Genomic DNA, 17,442 nt, shown 5'->3' on the forward strand with positions numbered 1-17,442 from the left:
AGGAATAAAGGCATTTTTACTATAATGTCAGTACATGATGTGTTGCAAATTACTACTGGAATGTCTGGGTTTTATAAAGTGACGTCTATGTTTTGGTTTGTTCAATACTTTTCTTTTTAAACATAATTTAATTACATGTTTTTAAAAAAATGTTTCCAATATACCCACAGCTTTCCGGCCACCAGTCATATTGTTAACACATCAAGGATCATGAGTTAGATAATACCACATATAACGTAAATTCACGTTTCACAAAATTCTGCCAAAGCCTTGCAGACACCATTCAGAAATGAAGTCAATTCTCCACCAATGAATCTCAGAACCAGGGGAAGCAGCAGGACATCGTTAGAGGCGCCAGTGCAAATGGACTTATCCCTACTCAAGTGCAGAGCCATCCCACATCGTTAGGTGTATTAATTAACTCCAGATATTGGGAGTGAACAACCCCCTTGCCAAGCGGGGACTTGTTCAGGCGCCTTTATCTTTCCTTCTATCACTCATTCAGTCAATTCATTAAAGCCTGTTTGTTTCTCCCAGGTGCCTCCTAATGAGTTTCATTGTTTTGTTTATTGGGCTTGTTGGCTTACAGATCCCTTTCACAATTTTCCTCGGTTTCTGATGGCTCCTTAAGCACCAGTTTGGACCAGCCCATTGGCGACTAGTGCTGTCATAAACGTCAAAGTGTCTTGACTAAGAAGGACTTTGGAGAATAAGATGGGACATAATGACAAGGGGAGGGGGAGAAAAAGGCCAGAGCGAATGCCGCCAGGTGCCTGTGTTCCTTGAAGAAACCAGCAGGTGGTGGCAACACCTCGCGGGAGGCCCCAGTTTAGCGCCGTTGGAACCCAAAACAATAGACCCCCGTTGCTGCCCGGGGTTTGAGCAGAGGAGAGGGGGTGGGCGGAAACACCTTTCCTGGCGGCGCCCCCTCCGTTCCTCACCCCTTCCATCCGAGAACTCGCGGAGTCCCTTCCATCGCTTCTCATCCCCGTGGGGGAGGTTCTCACTGAGGAGCGGGCAAGGGAGGCGGCACCCAGAGGTGCAGCGACTTGCCCGGCCATGCAAAGCCAGGCACCGACATCAGGACTTCCCGTAAGACCCAGGCTTCCCTGCCCTTTGGGGAGGGGAGGGTTTGCAGCCCCAACCATGACCAAGAGCCAGAGTCACACGCGGGGAGAAGAGTTTAAAGGCTGGAGCAGAGACACATTCATGCCCACGCGCCCCCTCCCTGGCTGCCTAGCACTCCACAACCCTGTCCCCTTTGAGATTTCTGTTTGTCTTTCCCTCCACCCCCGGCTTTTCCTTCTTTTTTTTCTCAGCTCACGCCCACCTGAGTTCAAACCAGAGCAGGAACTAAGACAGTGGGTTTAGTTCCTAGAGTTGAAACGGAGAAGCAGGGAAGGGGAGAGGGCGCGGGGGTCTGGCCAGGTTGCCGCCCGGCCCGCCCCGACCATCCTGCCCGGCTCTCCCGGGCCCCGGACCCCATCGGCCCCGGGGTGTTAACGCATCTCCCAGGTGCTCGGATCCCCGCCTCCGCCCGGCCCCTCGCGCGTGCCCCCCTCCAAGCCCACGTCCCTCCGCCCCGCGCTCCCAGCCTGGGCCGGGAGGGAGGGCGGGCTCGGCTCCCCGGAAAAGGGGAGAGCGAGGGCGGCAGCAGGGGCCGGAGAGGGGCGGGCCGGGCTGGGAGGGACGCGGAGGGGCGGGCTGGGCTGCGCTTGCTCCAGCCGCCTCTTGGGAGCCGAGCCGCGGGCGGCGGGACCCGCGACCCAGCTGGGCGACGGCCAGCGCGACTGGGGCTCCGCACGAACCCCGGAGCCCCCCGCCCCTCAGAGCAGCAGCCCCGCCGCCAGCCCCCGCCTCTCGGCCGCCCCGAGCCCCAGAGACGCGCCGCGCCGCGCGGGCGCACCCGGGAGCGGAGAGCGGGGTCCCCGCACCCGAGCGGAGGCGCGGGCGGCGCCGGGCGAACGCCGGGCCTTGGGGGGCGCAGACCTGCGGAGCCTGCGGCCTGCGGAAGGTGAGCCCCAGGGTCGCCGGCGGTTGTGGAGGGTGGGAGTCGTTGTGCCTGGGGACGGAGGAATTAAGGTTTGCAAAATAGAGGGTCCCTCCAGCCAGGGCCTCTGCAGATGCTCGGGAGGCCTCCTGGGGGTGCCGAGTACCCCTCCCTAGGCGAGAGCCGAGTTCGCGAGGGGATGCGGAACTAGCCCACCGGGCTCCCTTGCCCTCTTAAGTAGCCTCATTGACACCCCCTTTACCCTAGCTGCTACTGCCATCCCCACTGTGTTTGCAGACACTCGGGCTCTGACATGGGGTCCTGCTTTAGGGGTCCTCGCAGAGCCGGGGCTCCCGGCCTTCTGCAGAGGTTTGCCCACCCCTCCAGTGGCATCTCTCCAATCCCGGTGGAGCTGGGAGGAGCCAGGAGGTTAATCCCACACCTGCCCCCAGCTCCCCCCAGCTCTCCAGCTCCCCACCGCATCACCTTAGGTAAGTCAGCCATGTGGTGGCAGAAAGGCTTGATTCCTGCTCCCCAGCCCAAACCCCAAGTTGCACCAAAGTCTACTGCTTGCTGCTGCCCCAGCCCCGCCCCCTCACTTTCTGTCTGGGAGCTTGGCCTCGCTGGCCACCACCCACCAATCTTGGCTGTCTGGTACCCTCTCTCCTCCCATCCCTGGGGGAGCTGGCGTGGGCCCAGCATAGCCTAGATGTTGTAATGTCCCTGGCAGTGCCCGTGGAGAAAAGCTGCTGGGCCTGTTCCCAATCAGTTAACCTGGGCCAGGCCCTCCACTGCCAGGGGAACTTGACTCAGGCTCTGGAAGGGGAGATGCTGGTTCGGTGGGAAAGGGGCTGTGGGACTGTGGGCACTGCCGGGAAGCTGTCCAAGTAATGGGACACTGGGGGACTGAGCCATCCTGGGAGCTGTTCAGAGGGGCCACTTGGCTCCTTCAGGTGAACGGACCTTTTCCATCACAGGAAGATTAGGGTGGGGGTTCCTGTACCTACCTAGTGGGCTAGGGGGAGGACTCCTTTGGAGTCTTGGTTCATGTAGGGTGCAAGAAGATGGCTGGCAACGACAGCTGTGGCACCAGGATGCTGGGGAGCAACAGGCAGCCATGGCTGAGCATGGGAAGGGCAGGACCATTCCTCCTTTGGGCCAGCAGTTCTCTCCCAGCTCGTCACCATCTCCTGAGCTGGGCCGTGTTCACACTGCACTCCTTACCAGGTGGAAGGAAGGAGGAGCAGAGTTGGGAGGAAGGGGGTTGGCCACCTCTGGTCTCCCTTTCTCTCTTTCCCTGCTTACATCCTTCTCCCAGCCCAGGTGTTCCTACAGAAGCAACTCCTGGGGCAGAGGGCAGTTCACCGGCAGACTAGGGGTGGAGTAGGGCTCATGGGCACCTGAGGGCCCGATCTGCACTGATGGGCATGTTCACACACACACATACACACACACACACACACACACACACACACACACATTCGTGCATACCTCCCAGCACCTACCATCCACACCCATCTCACCTCATACACACTCCCTTACACTCTTACACTTGCTTTTACAGGCACTGGTCCTGGCACTCATGTGCTTCCCACCACAATTTCCACTTACTCATCCCTGTGCACATGTACCATTGCACCAACACCCTCCCTTATGCTCTTTTCCAGAGTCATGCATGTCCCCAGTCAGTGCACAGCCAGAGAGGCTCATTCTAGGTGGCCATCTGGCTAAACCCAGACACTGCCTGCATCTTAAGAGCCTCCCCCAGCTCCACAGTGGGAGGCACATTCATCTGCATCCTCATGCTCTAGGGGACATTCTCAGGGCTGGAGGCCTCAAGGGACATAGGACTGTCCTTGCTAGGTAATCCACAAATTGGCTTCTCCAGCCTAGACAGAGAGGCTGGAGCCCGGAGGACAGCCACCTCCTCACTGTCTGCTCTGGATGCTGCCTTAACGGCCAATGGGATCCCTTACAAGGCAGGAGGCCAGAGCTCGAAGAGAGGGTGCCTGAGACCAGGTCCCAGGTGGAGATTAAAGGGGAGAGGCTGCAGCATTAAGCTGAGCAAGGATTATACTGGAATTTCCTGGGCGTTTAAACAGCTGCTGAAGAGGACAGAGGGCAGGGCCTGTGTGCTGACCCCTCCCACGCTGACCCTGTGGCTAACAGGTGTGAGGACCAGCTCAGTAACCACACCAGACATGAAACCACTGGTCCCTTTGCCTTTGGGATCGCCATTCACCCTGCAGGCCCCTGCAGCCTGTTTTGCTTCATGTTTCTGTCTGAGCTCAGTATACAGCAGTGCCCCTTGAGTGTGTCCCAAGTGTCCAGTCCTCTCTGGTCCCTTCTTTCCTTTTGAAGTCACAGTTCTGACATCCTGTAAGAGAAGTGTGATGTTATCAGTGAGACAAGGTGAACTTCTTGGAAGAAAAGCTTAAAGAAAATCCAGGGATAACAGTTCTTTGCTTTTTTTGTTGACATTTCTTTGCTCATTCATTACCAGCTCCTCCTGCCTCTCCATCTCTGCTTTCTTCTTGTAGTTAAAATTTCTAGATATTTTGAAACCTAGAGGGTAAAAAGGAGGGAGGATAAAATATAAGTATAAGCTACAGTAGTCTAGGTTTTATAAATACGTCCCCTTTTTGTTTAGATTTTAGTCTAGATTTTAATTATGCGATTCTTGTTTTAATTATAAAAATAAGATATGCTCATTGTAATAAGAAAAATAATTCAAATATATGTAAGACAAAGTTAATGCCTTCCCCTCAGTTCCTATCCTACAGTGACCAATTTTAATGGCCCAATATATCTTCTGCCATACCTCTTCCAAGCTTATTTGGCTTAGATTATTCAATTTTTTAAAAAATCTACTCTGTGGATTGAGTTATGTAAACTATATTAAGTCAGCTTGGTTTGTTCATAACATTATCACATTTAGCATACTTTTAAAATTCTTACAGACTTACTCCTGCTTAAATCTTGCAGTTTTATAGATGACTGAAATCATAGGCTATGATTTATAAGCTAAGATTCTACACATCTTTCATCTTTGCCAGCTTCTGAAACAAAATACAATCCTGATGCTAAGAAACTGTCATATTTTTGTAAACCAAAGACATGTAGTGGGCTTGTGGATGTAGAGTCTCTACTTATATGAAAAAGGTACGAAGTGATATAGCCATTAAAGGAGCTGAGAAAAAAAAACGAAAGACGGGAAGTTACAGAAGGCACTTTTTGTCACAGGAAACTGTCTAATCCATCTCTTTTTCTGAGCTATCATTTGACAGCTACGTTTCTGCTGCTTCTGGTGTTTGATATTTTTAAAAGCATGTATACATCTGAAATTTGAAAGTTTTCCTGATTGGGATAAGTTTTTTGCTCTTTCATGGGTTAGAGGATTTCTAAACACTGGCCAATTCCTTTCACTAGTTGGAGAGGATAGAGTCTCAAGCAGGCCACAAGGAAGAGAACCAGAAAGATGTCCTAGTCCTCAGCCATTTGAAAAACCAAGTTCTAAGTCCTGCTTGTTTAGTATTCGAGGCACGTGCATGGAGCTTCCATGTTCTTGTCACTTACATTTCTGAGTTTGGAACTTGTCTCAAAAGAATCTGCAGTGGTAGGAATTCACTGACAGCAATTGCTTTCATATCTTAATAAGGTTTCTTCTTTCTTCTATTTATTTTATTCATAGAGATGCGCTCCAATCCTTTTCAGCTATTAAAAATGAAAAGACTTAACTTACCTGGTTCCTTTGATAAGCAAGAACTGACCCAACAGCCTAGTCTCACTCAGTTATAGTTTTTTTTTTCTCTATAGAAACCTGTTTATAATCTTCAATTTTCTGGACCCAAATCTAAAAGATGTCCTCATCAAATAGCCAAACTACACTTCTGGGTACTTTATTATCTTCAATCATTTATTTTTAATGAATATTTTTGTTCTTAGTAAAATTTTTAAAAATTACTGAAGTAGCAATCCATTTTATTCTTTCCTTTCTGATTCCTCTTGAGGACAGAAGCTGAGTGGCTTTAACATGTCTCATAATTGCTTTTGCTCTTTTCGGAATTTCTGGAGAGAGGCCAGCTTCATGTTGTCATTAGGATGCCTGCTAAAATGATGCATGCACGCCCCACAACAACCACAGCCACTGTGTTATTTGTATTGTGTGTCATCACAGCAAATGCTTTGCCATTCCTAATCTTCCAGAATGTTCCATATTGTACGGCTGGTATTATCTGCATTGCATCTTTTCTTTCTTTGCTGCTTGCCCTTAAAAAAATATATATATCATTGAGATGTATCTAAGGTGTTTTTTATCCCTTCTCCATGACTATTTGTCTAGTTTCTCAGTTTGGGAAGACCCAGTGCTTCTAGTTTCTTCTTTATACAGATTCCAGAATGCATCCATGCTCTCACTGAAAGAGGCTATTTTACAGAATAACTGCTGGGCAAATGGCACAATGCCTTCATTGTTTAAAGATGTTCTGCAGGAATTTTCAGTTTTTGATAAGAGTGTTCCTAAGGACTGTCTGGTCCTGGACAGATTCTGGTTGGTTTTGGTGAGTCAGGCATGTCTCCCAGTTAAGCCATTGAGAGTTTTGGGGTGCACCTTCCCTGTGAATTAGTTCAGGATAGTTATTAAACAGCCTGTGGTGATGGGCTATGCTTTTCACTTCATGACCTCCCTGTTCTCCTTGGAAACATGCATTTAATCTGCACAAGATTCTAGTAGCATTTACGACAGTATTGGCAAAGGACCTTTGTTTCCCCCCAACTTTACTAAAATACAGTTCACATATACCAGTGACATTGTGTAAGTTTAAGCTGTGCAATGTGATGATTTGAAAATGCTTCTTTATTGCCTCCATATGCACTATGTTGAACTCTCTAGGTCAGTGGTCAGCAAACTGCGGCTCGCGAGCCACATGCGGCTCTTTGGCCCCTTGAGTGTGGCTCTTCCACAAAATACTGCATGCGGGTGTGCACATACAGTGTGATTGAAACTTTGTGGCCCATGTGCAGAAGTCGGTATTTTGTGGAAGAGCCACACTCAAGGGGCCAAAGAGCCGCATGTGGCTCGCGAGCTGCAGTTTGCTGACCACTGTTCTAGATAAATGTCAATGCTGGTTGGTACCCACCACACATCAGCTCATACAGATGTAGAAATGGTGTCTTTTCACGGTAACCACATGGAGATAACACTGAAGATTTCATCTTACTGTATAGCCAGCATTACCAGAAAAAAAAAGTAGATTTGTAGAAATCCTATCTAATAATAGACAAAGATTGAAATTGGCCATACCTTCGCTACGCCTCCCATTGGTTAATCAGCGAGATATGCAAATTAACTGCCAACAAAGATGGTGGTTAATTTGCATACGTAGATGCAAAGCTGTGGAGAAAGACTGAAGGCAGCTCCGGAGCCGCGAGAGGCTTGAAAGTGCCTCCCGCCAGGGCGAAGGCCTGGGTCCCGGATGCCAGAGGAAAACCAGTGCCAGCAGCCAGGGGAAGGGAAGGCCTATTGCATGAATCTTTTCGTGCAACAGGCCTCTAGTTAAATCATATTTATCAAAGTTGAATATAGTTTTATTTTAGCATCATTGTGAAATGTGTCGTTTTCAACAGCACTGTGGATCCCAGGGCCACAAATATCCAGGGGGACACATGTTCCAACTTTCAATTGGCTTGCTTGCTCTTTCTTCCTTTCTTTTCTTCTTTCTTTTCTTCTTTCTTTCTCTCTTTCTTTCTTAGTCCTGTGCCTTTTGAGCAACATGCGTGTTTTCTTCTCAGCAGAAATAAATGGGATCTGCTGCTCTTGTCCATGTCACTCATGGACTTTTGAGACTGAGCCATGAGGAGAGAGATAGGTCACCACTAATCTCTAGACCAAGAAGCAGGAAATTCTGAGCCTGTTTGTTGTCACTGTGACCCTGGAAGCAGACATGCCTCTGGGCCTGGGCTTGTGGGCTGCAGTGCGTGCTTTTGAGGGCTCAAGGGTGTTTTATATGAAAGGGTAGCTTATCACATAGTCATTCATTTTGAGGGCATGCACACTATTTCGATTCATTTTACTAAACAGCTATTATACAGATTTAAAGAAATTGATGTTTAATAAATGATTTATTGAAAGATAGTATATATACAAGATTTTTTAAACAAAAAAAAATAAAGGGAATACAGTGGGTATGAGTCTTCCTCACACCAGCTTCCAGCTGTCCCTCCAACTTTCTCCCTACATTTTGTCTCTTCACCCATGGATATGGACATCCTTAAATTTCCAATCAGGAGCATGCTTTATACTGTTCCTCACTGGACTTTCACTTGGAAATTATTTTCATATTAGTACATAAACAGTAGCTCTTATTCCTTTTGAAGGTCGTGCCATAAATTTTTTTAAAAAAATTCAATTACATTTGACATACAATATCATATTAGTTCCAGGTGTACAACATAGTAATTAGACATTTATATATCTTACCAAGTGATCTCTTGATTAGTCTCGTACCCATCTGAACCATACATAGTTATTACAATGTTATTGACTGCATTCCCTATGCTGTACTTTACATCCTCATAAACCCTCTTTCTAATGATGTATAGTAACTTTATAGTCTTTTCCTTTACAAACAGTTCTGCAATAAATATCCTTGTTTGAACATCTGTGCAAACAGATCCAAGTATATGGTTCCTGGAGGACAAATTCATAGAAGTGAAGCTGCTAGGCAGACATCACCAATTGTCCTTCTAAGTGCCTGTTCCAAAATTCCTGAACCCCTATGCGCAGGAATTTTCACAGAGCCCATTTTCCATGCCTTCTCCAACTCACTGCACTATTCATCTCATAGGACGAAATGGTATGTCCCTGTTGTTTCAACACGCCTTCCTTTCATTGTAAGCAAACTAGAAGCATCTTTGCATATATTTAAGGCATGCATTAATTGTCTCCCCTTGTGGAGAGAGGACCTCGGTATGCCAGACCTCCATAGCTCTCTCCCTCCTGGATATTGGCTCATTTCTTAGACAGTCTTCACTCCTAGGTCTCTGTGCATCTGTTCTGGCACCCACCCTCCCGTCATACCCCACAGCTCTCCTTCAGCGGTCCCTCTCGCTCCACTGCCTTTCTGAGATGCCTGGCATATCCAAGTCTAATGGGGGATGGGAGTGTGGGGAGGGGGGATTGTGTGTCCCCAGTGAAGGAGTAGCTTTTAACTCACTTGCTTTTAATGAGAAGAATTTCCCGATTCCCAGCACAGGGAGGCTGGAGGAAGGAGGAAGAGAAGAGAGTAAATGAAGAAAAAGAACTGAAATAGCTCCTTCCAGAAGAAAAGACTAAGATTGGCCCAAAACTAACTGCCCTGTGCTCTAAGAGGGAGGAGGGTCATGGGGGACAGGAGCCACCCAGCAGATGGCCCTCCAAGACGGTGGGTCTGGCACCAGTCAGGTCAGGGGAGAGTCAGGTCCTGCTCTCACCCCAAGGTCATGGGTGCTGCGACAGTTTGAGAGCTGTAGGAGGAAACACAGCGTGAGGCTTTGGAGCCTGGGCCCTAATGAAGAAATGCATTTACCTCCCCCGGCCTCTCTGGTCCTGTCTCCCTAGGAAGCAAGTTTGGCTGCAGTCCCCAGTCTTGCAAAGCAGCAGCCCTGCCTGGGCACAGGGTGGCAGCCAGAGCAATGGTGGGAGCCCTGAAGATGCCCCATGGCTGCTGAGGGTGCTGCCCAGTCAGGGAGTGGAGTGGCGGGCATGGTGTGCAGCCTCCGGGTCCTGCTCCTGGTGTCCTCTGTTCTGGCTCTGGAAGGTAAGCGGGAGGGGGCACCGGAGAACCCCCACTTGCTAGTACAGATCCAGCTCAGGTGGGAAATGGGAAAGATTCAAAGAAGGCAGAAAAAGACCAAGGACATCAAGAGGGGGGAAGGAGTGGGGAGGGTTTCAGAGAAAGGCTCCCCAGTCAGCTACGCTCCTGCTGGTGAATTACAGGGACCAGGGAGGGAGATTGTTTTTACTCCTGGGAATGAGCTGGGGGTTAGCAGTGCTGGTGGAGCCTTGGCCAGTGCTTGTCCCTTCTTATCTCTGGGCAGAGGTATTGCTGGACACCAGCGGAGAGACGTCCGAAATAGGCTGGCTCACCTACCCACCAGGTGGGGTGAGTGTCACTTTCATTCTGAACCCGTGGCCCTGCCCTCACCCTTCTCCCTGGAGGGTGGAATTGGGGAAGGAACCCTGGGTAGGGACTTTCCCTCCAGAGGAACGGGGCTTTGGGGTATCCTTTACCCTGCTTTGCATGTCATTCATTTCAAGTCTCAGAGGAAGAGATATGCCCCCTTCCTGCACCCTCCAAGTCCTGAGCTGCTAACACCCATCTCCGCCCTCCCCTCCCTGCAGTGGGATGAAGTGAGTGTTCTGGATGACCAGCGACGCCTGACTAGGACCTTCGAGGCCTGTCATGTGGCAGGGTCCCCGCCAGGCACCGGGCAGGACAACTGGCTGCAGACACACTTTGTAGAGCGACGCAGCGCCCAGAGGGCACACATCCGACTCCACTTCTCCGTGCGGGCTTGCTCCAGCCTGGGTGTGGCCGGGGGTACCTGTCGGGAGACCTTCACACTGTACTACCGCCAGGCGGAGGAGCCTGATGGCCCCAACAGTGTTCCAGCCTGGCACCTCAAACGCTGGACCAAGGTGGACACGATTGCAGCGGACGAGAGCTTTCCTGCCCCCTCTGCCTGGGCAGTGGAGCCCCATGGGCCGGGGCCGAGGGCTGGGCTGCAGCTGAACGTTAAAGAGCGGAGCTTCGGCCCCCTGACCCAGCGTGGCTTCTATGTGGCCTTCCAGGACACCGGGGCCTGCCTGGCCCTCGTGGCCATCAAGCTCTTCTACCATGCCTGCCCCTCGGTGCTCCGTGCCTTCACCTCTTTCCCTGAGACCCAGGCCAGTGGGGCCGGGGGGGCCTCCCTGGTGGCAGCCATGGGCACCTGTGTGGCTCATGCTGAGCCAGAGGAGGATGGGGGTGGCGGCCAGGCGGGGGGCAGTCCCCCCAGGCTGCATTGCAATGGAGAGGGCAAGTGGATGGTCGCAGTCGGAGGCTGCCGCTGCCAACCTGGGTACCAGCCTGCACGTGGAGACAAGGCCTGCCAAGGTGAGACCCTAGCCCCCATATGCTTTTCTAAGATCTCCCCACCTGCCCTGACCTTTCAGCTCCTTTCCTGAATACCCCAAACTTCATTTTGTTCCCCGAAGGTTAGGATTATTCTACTTGAGGGAAGGACTCCTCTTTTATTTCCTAAAGCACACGAACTCTCATCCACTCATCTGAAAATTTTAGCACCTTCTGGAGACTTCCGCAGCCATTGCAGAGGCTCCTAGAGGTGCAGGCCTGAGAAGGGATGGCGATCAGAAGGAGTTGAACTCCTGGGTTATCGTGGGATGGGGTCCTTTGTCCGTATTTGCCCTGCATTTGGGGTGGGCTCATCCCAGGTCCAGGTGGCCAGGACGCAGGTGGAAAGCAGTGAATCCCAGCCGAGGACTAAGGAGAATGATTCTGCCACAGGTGGAGGTTGCAGGAGGCCTCTGCAGAGGGAGGTTATGCAATCAGCCTACAGACACCTACCTCTGGTGCTTGGCCTGCCCGTAACCCCCGCCCACCTCACTTTTTCCATCAGTGGAAATGCAGTTCCACCCCAGTTAAGTGGCAGAAGTAATCTCTGCCTGAGGGAGGGAAAGAGGGAGGAGAGAGCTGGGGGTTCCATCCCAGGAGGAAGGAGGAACCAGCCCGGTGTGGGGGCTCAGGAGGGGGTTATTGCGTGAGCTGAAGCCTCCACTCTCCTCTGCTCCTCAGCCTGCCCAGAGGGGTCCTACAAGGCCCTGGCCGGGAACAACCCCTGCTCCCCGTGCCCTGCCCGCAGCCACGCCTCCGAGCCTGCAGCCCCCATTTGCCCCTGCCGTGAGGGTTTCTTTCGGGCCAGTTCTGACCCCCCACAGGCCCCCTGCACTGGTAAGTCCCCCACCTACCCCAGGGGTAGAAACAGGACAGGGAGTGGGGCGGGAAGAGGGGGATCCCAAGGGCGACAGGTGGGGCTGTTGTGATTGGCGGTGACTTTTCTTCTGTATCTTCTGTTTCCTCCCCTACCTGCCTTACCTGTCTCTCTCCCTGACCCCATCCCACCTGGTCCACCTCCTGCCTCTCTCCTCTCACCTGCCTCCTCTGCTTTTGGGCTCCACCCCATGCTGTGTGTCTCCGCCCCTGCCTCCTCCCTCCCTCAATCACTCCCTTCTGTGGCCCTTCCCGCCCCTTCCGGCACCCAGGCCCTCCGTCGGCTCCCCGGGAGCTTTGGTTCGAGGTGCAGGGCTCGGCGCTCATGCTGCACTGGCGCCTGCCCCAGGAGCTCGGGGGGCGCGGGGACCTGCTCTTCAACGTCGTGTGCAAGGAGTGCGGAAGCCACCAGGAGCCTGGCGGCGGGGGCGCTTGTCACCGCTGTAGGGATGAGGTGCACTTCGACCCCCGCCAGAGGGGCCTGACTGAGAGCCGGGTGTTAGTCGGGGGGCTCCGGGCACACGTACCCTACATCTTGGAGGTGCAGGCCGTCAACGGAGTCTCAGAGCTCAGCCCGGACCCTCCCCAGGCTGCATCCATTAATGTCAGCACCAGCCACGCAGGTGAGCCTTTTCCTCCGCCCAAGGCCTTACCTCGCCTCCTTAGAACCCCTCCCCCACTCCCGTCTTCCGCCTACTGACTCCCACCCCAGTTCCCTCTGCAGTCCCGGTGATGCACCAGGTGAGCCGGGCACCCAACAGCATCACAGTGTCCTGGCCGCAGCCAGACCAGACCAATGGGAACATCCTGGACTATCAGCTGCGTTACTACGACCAGGTGGGAAGGGATGTGGCATCCCTGTAGGGCTGGAGGGAACTTGCAGTGTCCCACCCTGCGGCTAGAGGGAGGAGGGGGGAGGCGGAATGGGGGTTCGGAGGTGCCCAGGAGCCCTGAGGAAGTGGGAGGGGCTGGAAGCCTTTGAGGGCTGGGTCAGGCAGACAGGGAGTGAGTGGCTGTCCCTCCAGGCGGAAGATGAATCCCACTCCTTCACCCTGACCAGCGAGACCAACACAGCAACCGTGACACAGCTGAGCCCCGGCCACATCTATGGCTTCCAGGTTCGGGCTCGGACAGCCGCAGGCCATGGCCCCTATGGAGGCAAGGTCTATTTCCAGACGCTGCCTCAAGGTGAGAGGAAGCCTGGGTGGAGGGCACCAGGGGTAGTGAGGAGAGGCCCAGGGCCCTGCAGGCCAAAGGCTGTGAGGGGAGTTCCTGGCTGAGCTCCCATCTTTGGCTCTGTGAGTGTGTGTGGGTGAGTGTGGATGGGTGTGGGTGTGGGTATGGGTGTGTGTGAAAGTGAGTGTGGGTGTGTGGGGGTGAGTGTGGGTTGGGGTGGATGGGTGTGGGTGAGTGTGGGTTGGTGTGGGGGAGTGTGGATGAGTGTGGGTTGGTATGGGTGACTGTGGGTGGGTGTGGGTGAGTGTGGATGAGTGTGGGTGAATGTGGTTGGTGTGGGTGGGTGTGGGTGGGTGTGGATGGGTATGGTTTAGTGTGGATGGCTATGGACTGATATGGGTGACTGTGGGTGGGTATGGGTGGGTGTGGGTGAATGTGGTTGGTGTGGGTGGGTGTGGGTGGGTATGGTTGAGTGTGGATGGGTATGGGTTGGTATGGGTGACTGTGGGTGGGTATGGGTGAATGTGGTTGGTGTGGGTGGATGTGGGTGGGTGAGTGTGGGTGTGGGTGGGTGGGTGTGGGTGAGTGTAGGTGGGTGTGGGTGGGTGAGTGTGGGTATGGGTGAGTGTGGATGGGTGTGGGTGGGTGTGGATGGGTGTGGGTGGGTGCGGATGGGTGCGGGTGGGTGTGGATGGGTGCTGGTGGGTGTGGGTGAGTGTGGGTGGGTGTGGGTGGGTGTGGGTGGGTGTGGATGGGTGCGGGTGGGTGCGGGTGGGTGTGGGTGGGTGTGGATGGGTGTGGGTGGGTGTGGATGGGTGCGGGTGAGTGCGGGTGGGTGCGGATGGGTGCGGGTGGGTGTGGATGGGTGCTGGTGGGTGTGGGTGGGTGTGAGTGAGTGTGGGTAGGTGCACTTTCATGTGAGGCCTTGACCTCTTGTGATCCTGGGCCACTGGTTCCTCAGGTGAGCTGTCCGCCCAGCTTCCGGAAAGACTCTCCTTGGTGATTGGGTCCATCCTGGGGGCTTTGGCCTTCCTCCTGCTGGCCGCCATCACCGTGCTGGCTGTTGTCTTCCAGAGGTGAGCCCGCCCTCACCATGTCCCCACACCACCACTCTGCCTCACACCCCCGCCCTGGAAGCCCAAGGCCCAATGCAGAAACCCCCACACCCAGCTCTTTCTTGGGACCCATGCAGAGGTGGGAAGGAGGGACCTGGTCTCAGGCTAGCGAGCAGCCTGTGTGGGGGAAGGGGGAGGAGGAGTGTCATTCCAGGACTCTGGTTTGACCCTCAGGAAGCGACATGCGACAGGCTACACGGAGCAACTGCAGCAGTATAGCAGCCCAGGTGAGAGGTCTCGGGGGAATGGGGCCCAGTTCGGGGGTGCAGAGATGAAGAGCTGGGAGCTCAGGCCAGAAGCATACCAGCCAAGGTGGGCTCCCCTGAGTTTGAGGGGACCAGGGCATGCCTGCAGTGTGGGGGCGGTCTAGCCTTGCACTACACCCTCATAATGTACCCCACGCACCTACAGGGCTTGGGGTGAAGTATTACATCGACCCATCCACATACGAGGACCCCTGCCAGGCCATCCGAGAATTTGCCCGGGAGGTGGACCCTACCTATATCAAGATTGAAGAGGTCATTGGGGCAGGTACTTCAACAGCGGAGAGGGTGGGCCTGGCAGGATTCCTTTTAACCGTGAGCCCACTGTCCTTCCTTGACCACTGCCCAACCTACACCTGTCCCCCCAGGCTCCTTCGGAGAAGTGCGCCGGGGCCGGCTGCAGCCCAGGGGCAGGCGGGAGCAGGCTGTGGCCATCCAGGCCCTGTGGACTGGAGGTGCCGAGAGCCTGCAGATGACCTTTCTCAGCCAGGCCGCAGTGCTGGGCCAGTTCCAGCACCCCAACATCGTTCGGTTGGAGGGCGTGGTCACCAAAAGCCGGCCCCTCATGGTGCTGACTGAGCTCATGGAGCTGGGTCCCCTGGACAGCTTCCTCAGGGTCAGTTGGCCTGGGGGAAGGTGGAGGGCCCTTGGGTCTGGGAAAGTGTGCAGTTCTAGACTGTTCCCGGGGCAGAGCCCTATACCTTGGCTCCCTCCTGCCCACTTTCAGTGGTCTTCAGCCTTCATTCCCAGACCATTTTCTGATTCCCAAACCCCCACCCTCTAATGCTAATGTCTGCTGTGCATGTGTGGAGGTTCCCACATAGTTGCTGACCTCTGCCCTCTGCCCCTCAGCAGCGGGAGGGCCAGTTCAGCAGCCTGCAGCTGGTGGCCATGCAGCGGGGAGTGGCCGCCGCCATGCAGTACCTGTCCAGTTTTGCCTTCGTCCACCGAGCGCTCTCTGCCCACAGTGTGCTGGTCAATAGCCACCTGGTGTGCAAAGTGGCCAGGCTTGGTCACAGCCCTCAGGTGAGAACAGTCTGGGACTCTGCATTCTTCAGCAGGTGCTGGAGGATGAGCCAGAACCTGGGGTGGGGACCTTGGGCGGCATATCATTGTGTATGAAGGGATAAAGCTCACCTGTGCTTCATCCAGGATAGAAGCCTGGGCAAAGGGAGCATTAAAGGATTTCAGGACTTGAGAAAGGGAAGGTGGGAGACCTCAGAAACCTAGAACCACTTCCTGCCTTTCCCCTAATGATCACAGGTACTCTAGAGTCAGAGCAGCTGGGCCCAAATTCTGAGCACTCCACCCTAAGCTCTGTGACTTTTTGCCCAAGTTCATATCACTTGATGCCTCAGCCTCTACAAAATGAAGATATCATCTACCCTGCAGGGTTGTTGTGCGGATTAAGAGAGATGCTTGATGTGAGACCTTTGACTCACGTCTGAGCACAGAGTAGTTGCTCAATAAATGTGACTGTTGTTGTGATTATCGCTATTGGTACTTTTAACCCTACCCCTCAGGGCCCAAGTTGTATGCTTCGCTGGGCAGCCCCAGAGGTCATTGCACATGGAAAACATACAACATCCAGCGATGTCTGGAGCTTTGGGATAGTGATGTGGGAAGTGATGAGTTATGGAGAACGGCCCTACTGGGACATGAGTGACCAAGAGGTGAGCTCTTGACCTAGACATCAAAGCTTCCCCACCGCTGATCCTTCCCACCCACCAGCCTCACAGACTCCCACATTCTAAGACCTCCATTCTGTGATCCATTCCCTCCCTAAGATCTCATGGCTCTTGCTTTCTGTATTTTTAAGTTCCTTCACCAGTGTGCCCTCATGCTCCACCTGATCTCAGCCCACCCCCTTACTTAACAATATACTCTTTCCACTTACAAGTTTCCCTCGCCATATTCTTCCTCTAATCCCCAGGTGCTAAATGCAATACAGCAGGAGTTCCGGCTGCCCCCACCTCCAGGCTGTCCTCCTGGACTACATCTACTTATGTTGGACACTTGGCAGAAAGACCGTACCCAGCGTCCCCACTTTGACCAGTTAGTGGCTGCATTTGACAAGATGATTCGCAAGCCAGACACTCTGCAGGCTGGCGGGAGCTCTGGGGACAGGTCTGGAGCTTGGGACTGGAGCCTGGGAAAGCCAGGGAGGGTCGATACAAACCAAAAAGAAAACTGAGGAGCTGGGGCTCGGATGAAGAGGGGACTTTGACCTGCCTCCCCCTTCCCCCTTAGACCATCCCAGGCCCTCCTGAACCCTGTGTCCCTGGACTTTCCTACTCTGGATTCACCTCAAGCCTGGCTTTCTGCCATTGGACTGGAGTGTTACCAGGACAACTTCTCCAGGGGTGGCCTCTGCACCTTCAATGATGTGGCTCAGCTCAGCCTGGAGTAAGCAGGGAGAGGTGGGTGGGGGAGCCTCTGGGCCCTAGGCCAGAGTCGTGCCTGGGATCTTGGAGACGCTGGCCCAGATTTGATCCACTCCTTCCCCACCAGAGACCTGCCTGCCCTGGGCATCACCCTGGCTGGCCACCAGAAGAAACTGCTACACAACATCCAGCTCCTGCAGCGGCACCTGAGGCAGCCAGGCTCAGTGGAGGTCTGAGGCCCTGGCAGGAAGCTGTGCCTGACGCTGCTTAGGACACAGCTGGGACACAGGTCCAAGGAGGGATGTGGGAGACATGAACCAGTCTCCATCTTGGCCTCTCATGCCCAGCCTACTCAACCCAACCTTCAGGATGCTTCCTTCTCCTGCCCTCTGTCCCTTCCCACACTCCCTCCCCACATTAAAGGGAAAAAAGGGATTTTGCAAGTTGGAGGTGTGGTGAGGCCTCAGTCTGCAAGCCCCGCGCCCG

The 17,442-nt window shown here is 53.7% G+C and overlaps 1 protein-coding gene across 3 annotated transcripts; it reads left to right on the forward strand.

Moving 5' to 3' along the window:
* Nucleotides 1-1,719: 1,719 nt before the first annotated feature.
* On the forward strand, nt 1,720-17,403 carry EPHB6 (EPH receptor B6). Of its 3 annotated transcripts, XM_059712028.1 has the most exons (18): nt 1,720-2,014; nt 2,321-2,481; nt 9,588-9,786; nt 10,067-10,131; nt 10,371-11,124; nt 11,824-11,979; nt 12,291-12,641; nt 12,731-12,855; nt 13,044-13,206; nt 14,156-14,270; nt 14,484-14,536; nt 14,721-14,840; nt 14,941-15,188; nt 15,425-15,598; nt 16,096-16,245; nt 16,506-16,699; nt 16,823-16,978; nt 17,084-17,403. In XM_059712028.1, exons 3-18 carry the CDS (start codon nt 9,687-9,689, stop codon nt 17,190-17,192), a joined length of 3,033 nt encoding a protein of 1,010 aa, XP_059568011.1. In that variant the 5' UTR covers nt 1,720-2,014; nt 2,321-2,481; nt 9,588-9,686; the 3' UTR covers nt 17,193-17,403. The 3 variants fall into 3 exon arrangements, with proteins under 3 accessions (XP_059568011.1, XP_059568010.1, XP_059568012.1); XM_059712027.1 differs by lacking the exon at nt 2,321-2,481; XM_059712029.1 differs by lacking the exons at nt 2,321-2,481; nt 9,588-9,786 and having other exon boundaries at nt 1,724-2,014.
* The last annotated feature ends 39 nt before the right edge of the window (nt 17,404-17,442 follow it).

Source organism: Myotis daubentonii, chromosome 10 (genome assembly GCF_963259705.1).
Source record: "Myotis daubentonii chromosome 10, mMyoDau2.1, whole genome shotgun sequence".
NCBI lineage: Eukaryota > Metazoa > Chordata > Mammalia > Chiroptera > Vespertilionidae > Myotis > Myotis daubentonii.

Coding starts and splice junctions, on each gene's coding strand:
- EPHB6 (XM_059712028.1), top strand. CDS start 9,687: ATGGCTGCTGAGGGTGCTGCCCAGTCAGGGAGTGGAGTGGCGGGCATG. Junction 14,537..14,720: donor GCAGCAGTATAGCAGCCCAG/GTGAGAGGTCTC, acceptor ACGCACCTACAG/GGCTTGGGGTGAAGTATTAC. Junction 16,979..17,083: donor GTGGCTCAGCTCAGCCTGGA/GTAAGCAGGGAG, acceptor CTTCCCCACCAG/AGACCTGCCTGCCCTGGGCA.